Below are 7,724 nucleotides of genomic sequence, written 5' to 3' on the forward strand. Positions count from 1 at the left end.
AAGGAAACATCAGCATTAATTTTAAAATCTAAATACTATTTTAAGCTTTAAGAACCAATAGATTCTTAGCATTGATTTTATATACCAACAAGAGTTTATCAAAACTACTATCAACAAGAATGCAATGAAACAGTATCATGTGTCTCTTCCTGTGTTGCCCTGAAAAGGGCATAACTTTGCTTTGATAATATTCCTGCTAAAACAACCCCTGCATAACTTGAATCTAAGCTTGACGAAAAATCAGATAAGCCAAACTGAAGGATAACAGGCAAAATAACTGCCTACAGTCTTCAAAAATGCTAGTATTGTGAAAGATTGAGGAATTATCATAAAGTAGATCAAAGAGACATTAGAACTAAATGCAGTAAATGATCTTGCACTATGAAAAAAATTGTCACTAAAGATGTCATTGGACTACAGACAAAATTTGAATATTAATACATTCGTAGATTACAGTATTCTATCAATGTTAACTTTCCCGATTTTGATAATTATATTACTGGTTATGCAGGTAAATGTCCTTGTTCTTATAAAATTCGCACTGAGGTACTTAGGAAAATAGAAGCTTGTGTCTCTGAGTTACTCTCAAATCATTCAAACAAAAGTGCATGTGTAGGCCAGGTGCGATGGCTCACAACTGTAATCCCAGCATTTTGGGAGGCTGAGGCAGGTGCTGAGGTCAGGATTTCAAGACCAGCCTGGTCAACATCATGAAACCCTATCTCTACTAAAAATACAAAAATTAGCTGGGCATGGTGGTTGGCGCCTGTAATCCCAGCTACTCAGGAGGCTGAGGCAGAATCACTTGAACCTGGGAGGTGGAGATTGCAGTGAGCTGAGATCGCGCCACTGCACTCCAGTCTGGATAACATGAGTGAAACTCTGTCTCAAAAGAAAAAAAAGAAAAAAAAAAGTGCATGTGTAAAGAAGGAAACATACCCGAACAAGGAATAAAAAAGCAAATACTGGTAAAATGTTAATGGGTGAATCTAGGTGATGAATTTATAGAAATTATTTATACTATTTTTACAACTTTACTATAAAAATTTTAATTATATCAATTCTTAATTTTTTATTTACTTTATTTTTTGAAACGAAGTCTCACTCTGTCACCCAGGCTGGAGTGCAGTGGCACGATCTCGGTTCACTGCAACCTCTAGCTCCCGGGTTCCAGTGATTCTCCTGCCTCAGCCTCCCAAACAGCTGGGATTATAGGCATGTGTCACACACCTGGCTAAGTTTTGTATTTTTAGTGAGATAGGGTTTCACTATGTTGGCCAGCCTGGTCTCTAACTCCTGACCTCAGGTGATCTGCCCACCTCAGCCTCTCAAAGTGCAGGGATTATACAGGTCTAAGCCATTGCGCCCAGTTAAATTATTTCAATTTGTTAAATAAATGAAGTTCATAACAGTTCATAAAATTAGAATACAATAAATTCAACATTTTAGATATTTAGGAAGAATAAGACATATTAAAAAACAAATTTCAGAAAGCTACTTACCCGTGACACTTTCCTAAGTTTTGCTCCGGCAATTGCAGCTGCAAGTCCAGTTAAAGGGCGATTGTCTTCTGACACAGATGCCAAAAAGAATCCAGATGCAGGGAGGGGTGGGGCAGGAGGTGGTGGAGGAGGAGGGGGTACTTGATTAGGGAGAGGAGGGGGAGGAGGGGGCGGTGGAGGCCCAGTGGATGGGAGTGGAGGAGGTGGAGGGGGCCCTGGGGGAGGAGGGAGTGCTACTGAAGCCTGTGCAGGCCCTGGTGGGAGTGGTGGAGGAGGTGGAGGTGCAAGTGGTCCCAAGACAATGCCTGAGAGAGAGAAATGTTAAGTAAGACCATCAACAATAGAGCTGAGTGATATTATTTTATGTGGGAAGGTACGCAGAATGCCATGCTAAATTAAACTGACTCATGTATTTACTTAATGAGTTCAATTTATCATAGTTGTAAAATTCCAGTCAGTTTTGAAAGATACTGAAATGTAAGGTCAAAGTACATATAACTACTTACTTTATGTTAGAGCTTTACTAACAGAACTATGCAACAGATCATCTAATTAAGATTTTTTGTTCATGGGGATTTGGTAAATAAGCAAAATAAATACTTATAAAATTTGGAAGAGAGGTAAGCATCCCTGAAAACACAAATTAGTATATACAATGGCAGTTAGTACTACTTGAAGTAAGACCCAAAATAATCCACATTAACCTTAAGTGTTGAGACAGTAAATTCAGTAACAGTGAACACATACATTTAGTTGTTTACAGTCAAAGTGGCTGGATTAAAAACATGAAGGAGGAGTAAGTCCCAGGCTTCAGTATTTTAAAAATTCTTAACATTTAAATTCAATGGATAGCCAAGGTTGAGAATCACTGAAGTAAAGGAATTTACTAGTACAAAGTCAAACCTCAAAATAACGCTCGGAAACAATTAAATACCATAGAATTTGAAGCAGAGTTGTTTTATCCCACAAAATGGGGGCCAAGAAAAGAAATATTCAAATGTTATAAAATCACAAAAGGAGTGAACAAAAAGTTATTTAATAACAGAATACTGAAATAGTAGATGCTTCTTTAGTTAAGGTTTAAGAGGGGTGTTTTCAGAACGAATAAAATGCTATTTTGCACACTGGGTGGTAGTTGCTAACTTTTTCAGCTTGAGCCGTTACACAAGCAGAAAACATAAATTGTTGAAAGAAGCATCTAGAAACAGTCTGTCCCTTCTGTAGCGGTGGTTAAGAGTTCTGAGGGTACAGTAGGTCACTTTGTCAGGCTGGCTGTGCCCATTTTGTACAGTATAACTGTCACGGTGAAACCAAACTGAACATCTTAGAATTCTGACTAACCTTGTAAACAAATTTGGTAAGTCAACAATTACCCCTTCAAGCCATTACTTATTGTAATTTTGGACCTTGGAACTCTTTAGGGCATATGCCAAGCCTGCCATCCTCTCTACTCCTCCTGCAAAGTCATAATGCTGCAAGGGTTAGGGTGACACCTATCCTGAAAGTCCAACATGGAGCATCTAATATAGGAAAGGCAAGAAGGAAACAGGGCCCAAGATCAGAACTGCTCCAAAGGAAACTCTGGGATGATGTACCTAATGACTACAGTTGGGCACTAAATATATCTCTCTAAGTGTCCCAGAAAATAAAGGAAAAAAATTTAGATCATGTATTTATTGTGTGGTAGATCAATGTGTCAAGCAAAGTTTTCCCAGTGAAAAAATGTATTGGCTGGGTGTGGTGGCTCACACCCGTAATCCCAGCAACTTTGGGAGGCCAAAGGGGGCATATCACATGAGGTCAGGAGTTCAAGACTAGCCTGGCCAACATGACAAAACCCCATCTCTACTAAAAATACAAAAATCAGCTGGGCGTGGTGGCATGTGCCTGTAACCCCAGCTACTCAGTTGGCTGAGGCAGGAGAATTGCTGCAACCCGGGAGGCAGAGGTTGCAGTGAGCTGAGATCGTGCCACTGTACTCCAGCCTGGGCAACACAAGACTGTGTCTCAAAAAAAAAAAGAAAAAAAAAGAAAAAAGAAAAAAAAGAAAAGAAAAAGAAAAAAGAAAAAAATAAAGAAATGTATTATGAGGGCTCTTAAATACTAGAAAACATCTTTAACTGTGGTACTATAAAAGATATCAAAACCTAGTTCAATATGGAAGTTCATCCAAATGCAATTAATCCAACAGGAAAACATTTTCTACTTTAATTTTTTTAATTAAAAAAAAAAACATGGCACTGGCATATAAATGTTCAAGGATCAAAACCATCCTACCCATCCATTCAGGCAATTAAAGTTGCTGCTATATAACATTTTCAAGTGATTAGCTGTTAGTAGCAATAAAGAAAGCCTTACCCTGTTGGGCTGGAGTCTCGGCCGGCTGAGAGGCTGCCTGCAAGCCTGGCTCAGAAGCAGAAGAGTCTCCCAGCACAGAGTTTAGAGGAGTCTCAACAGAGGCAGGGGCAGCTGCAGAGGGAGAAGGGAGAACACTAGGCTTGGATGAGGGAGTTGAGGCAATAGGGGTGCTTGGAGGAGGAGAAGCTTGAGATCCACAGTGTGAGAGTGATGCGAGGGAAGGCAGTGGAGGCGGCGGCGGAGGAGCTGCTGGCCCTGAGGTAGGCGGTGGAGACACTGGATATGTTACAGATTCAACCAGCCCATTGGGTGCTGTCGGTGATGGAGGCATTTGGGGCACAGGAGAAGAAACACAAACAGGGAGGACAGGCCTTGGACCAGTAGCTTTGCCTGGGGGGCTGCTAATCATTATTGGAGGAGATGGAGGGAGGGGCGAAAAATTGGAAGTAGACCAGGCACAGGGCTTCGTAGCTGGAGGCTGAGAAGAGGGTGTGTTCACAGGAGAAGAAGGTCGAGAGTTTTTGTTCAGAGGACGAGGAACTGTAGCGTAATGGGGAAGAACAGGGTGGAAGGCTGAACCTAAAGATGTTGCAAAACGTGTCGCTGAGTGTCGCAGTGGTGGTGTAGGGGGTGTGGAAGTAGGTGGCAAAGCAGTCACTACAGCATAATCAGGAGTGGCATCTGACACTGGAGCTGAGATGACTTTAGCGTATGATGGAGGAGGTGCTGAAGGAGGCTGGCAACTGGAATACTCAGGAAGTGGAGCGTTATACAGGGAGCTGTCTGAAGATGGAGCTGGACAGAAGGTGGAAAGCAGCAGCAAAAGACAGGATAAAAAAGGAGAGAGAAAAAGGGAGCTAGTGAAGCCACAAAACCAGCATTCAGACACAATGTATAAATGTAGACTACAGTTAGTATCAGAGAATTAGGCACAAATGCAAATAACTATTTTCACCCAAGAATATTTTAACTTGTAAATACATTTTGAGATTCAGAAGGGGATGAAATAAGTTTCCTTTTTATCTAATAAGTGGATTAACAAATTTATTGACTAATTTCTTTTACAAGAAAAGCCAGTATTAGTCTTAACTTTTATTTAGACAAGAAAAGGACATTAAAATCACAAGAATAGGACCATAAACAGAAGAATAAATTTAGTGTTTTTTTTAAAAACAACAAATAGCAAAACTAGTAAAGTTGGTAAAACATTTAATGAGGTGAGAAACCTCCTATTCAATGCTTACTTGTGGAAAAGTTTTGTTTTGTTGGTCATAACTCCAGAAAATAATTAGGTAGCTAAAAATACATAAAGTAACTTAATAAACCAACCAACCAACCACTGCTTAATCAAACCACATTGAGACTTTTTATATAGGCCATAAGGAGTATTCTTAAATCCTATAATGAATGTTAATTTTAATAAATGTTAAAATATCTCAAACTTTCAGCCATATATTAACCCTTATGTCTTTCAGTAAATTCCATCAGATTTCATAATTTTCACTAATTTTTCATAATACTAGAAAGTATATTTAAATAATTAGTCAGTTTTAGAGAATATTTCTCTAAAATAATTCTTCCTCCAAAATCTTTAGAATGTAATCAAGCAAATTTCTTGTTGAATGGTACTATAGTACTATAGTATTTGAGACAATTTAAGTGATCTCATGAGGGAAATATATTTGAAGTTCATCCAGTATAAAAAATTTCCCATAAAAACACACTTACACTTTATAGCCAATTTATAGGGAGTCAGAAGAATTAGAATGGCAGAATAAAATTTCCAAGAGCTTTCTTTAAGTCTCCAAGCAATAAAAGCAATACAGAGAGAAATAAAAAGAAAATGTTAAAGTAGTAATTGCTGCATATTTTTCATAATTTCAAATTGTATGGCTTAATCCCAAACATCTCAAATGTGAAATATTTTAACACATGACTACACAAGAGACATCATCCAAGCTCAGATAGAACACAGAAGAGTTTGTAAACTTCTTACCAGCACTTGATATTCTGCGCTCTCTCTCCCATTCCAGCTGTTCCCTTTCTAACTGTTCTTGTCGCTCCCTTTCTTGCCGCTCCCGTTCCAGTCTCTCCAGCCTCTCTCGTTCTTGTCTTTCTTGCCTCTCCCGATCTAGGCGTTCCTGCCGCTCCAGGCGTTCCTGCCGTTCCCGTTCTTGTCTCTCTCTCTCCAGCTGTTCTTGTTCCAGTCGCTCCCTCTCCAGCCTTTCCCTTTCTAACCTCTCTCTCTCCAACCTTTCTCTTTCCATTCTTTCTCGCTCCAGCCTTTCCCGCTCCAGCTCCTTTTGCCGTTGCTGTTCTTGCAGTTGTCTGGGAAAAAAAAAAAAAGGTAAAAACATGCATCTACGGCTACTCATCATGAAAAAGTGATTCTTTTCACCTATGTAAACTTTATTTCTGAGTCAAATAAAAGCAATGTAGAGCATGCAAACATCTCTCCTCCCACATGAAGACTACCTTGGATAGAGACTGTTGCATACAAATAAAAATCATTTCTCCTATTAGCATCATACTGGCTGAATGCTTCAGCACATTACACTAACATTTCATTTTATTCTGTACTTTTCATGAGTACTGTTGCAAGTAAATGAATTTTCCAAATAACATACCACTTTAATAACCAAGTTATTATTTTAATCATTTAATGAAAAACTTTGTAAAATTGCAATATCCTTCTTAACATCAAATTTAACTGTACAAATAATAATTATCATTTCAGAAAATACAACGGTTGGCCACAGCAGTAGCTCAATAAATATTTACTGAATGGGTCAGGTGCAGTGACTCACACCTCTAATCCTAGCACTTTGGGAGGCCGAGACGGGTGGATGACCTGAGGTCAGGAGTTCAAGATCAGGATGTCCTGGCCAATATGGGGAAACTCCATCTCTACCAAAAATATAAAAAATTAGCCAGGCGTGGTGGCGTGCGCCTATAATCCCAGCTACTTGGGAGGCTGAGGCAGAAGAATCGCTTGAACCTGGGAGGCAGAGGCTGCATTGAGCCGAGATCATGCCACTGCACTCCTGCCTGGGTGACAGAGCAAGAATCCATCTCAAAAAAAAAAACAAAACAAAAAAAGTTTACGGAATGAAAAAGGGTCAAGAAAGAAGAAATAAACTTTAAATGATTGAAATCTCATATCCAGAGGCAACTATCATCAACATATGTATATAAAGATATAACATCTATATATACACATATACATACACACATACACACACCCTCCCCCATACACACCCTCCCCCGATAGACTTTCCCTCGTGTAAAATACACACATAAACTTTAAAACGTAATAAAATGTGATCATTTCTCGCTACTGTGAAATCTGCTTTCCTTTCTCTCACTTAATATATTGTGAAAGTTGGTCTGGGTGAAGTGGCTCAGGCCCGTAATCCTAGCACTTCGGGAGGCTGAGGTGGGAGGACTGTTTGAGGCCAAGAGTTCAAGATGGGCCTGGGCAATGAAGCAAGACCTATCTCTACAAAAAAATTTAAAATCAGCCAGGCATGGTGGCATGCACCTGTATTCCCAGCTACTTGGGAGGCTGAGGGAGAAGGATTCCTTGGGCCTAGGAGTCTGAGGCTACAGTAAGCTAAGATTGCATCACCACTCATCAGCCCCAGGCAACAGAACGAGACCTTGTCTCCAAAAACTGAAAGAAAAGGAGGAAGGGAAGAAGGAAAAAAAAGAAGGGAAGGAGGAAAAAGAAGGGAAGGAAGGGAGGAAGGAAAAGACATAAGCTAGTAAAATTGAGGCTATTTAGGATGAGGACCTGCCTGTGTGTACAACTCTGACTGGAATCACACACACACACACACACAGAGGGGAGAGGGGAGAGGGGAG

General features: G+C 39.8%; 1 protein-coding gene across 5 annotated transcripts in view; it reads right to left on the reverse strand.

Moving 5' to 3' along the window:
* Nucleotides 1-7,724, reverse strand: part of ENAH (ENAH actin regulator) — a 142,887-nt gene that overhangs the window by 15,876 nt on the left and 119,287 nt on the right. For 4 of the 5 annotated variants that reach the window (XM_017886995.1, XM_017886993.1, XM_017886992.1 and 1 more), the window contains 3 exons: nt 5,857-6,188; nt 3,861-3,971; nt 1,503-1,807 (listed from right to left, as the gene is read on the reverse strand). In XM_017886995.1, coding sequence (XP_017742484.1) covers nt 1,503-1,807; nt 3,861-3,971; nt 5,857-6,188 — 748 coding nt within the window. The remainder of the gene's footprint in view (nt 1-1,502; nt 1,808-3,860; nt 3,972-5,856; nt 6,189-7,724) is intronic. The other variant, XM_017886996.1, reaches the window with a different exon arrangement.

The sequence above is a fragment of the Rhinopithecus bieti genome, unplaced genomic scaffold, assembly GCF_001698545.2.
Source record: "Rhinopithecus bieti isolate Rb0 unplaced genomic scaffold, ASM169854v2 scaffold_15336, whole genome shotgun sequence".
NCBI lineage: Eukaryota > Metazoa > Chordata > Mammalia > Primates > Cercopithecidae > Rhinopithecus > Rhinopithecus bieti.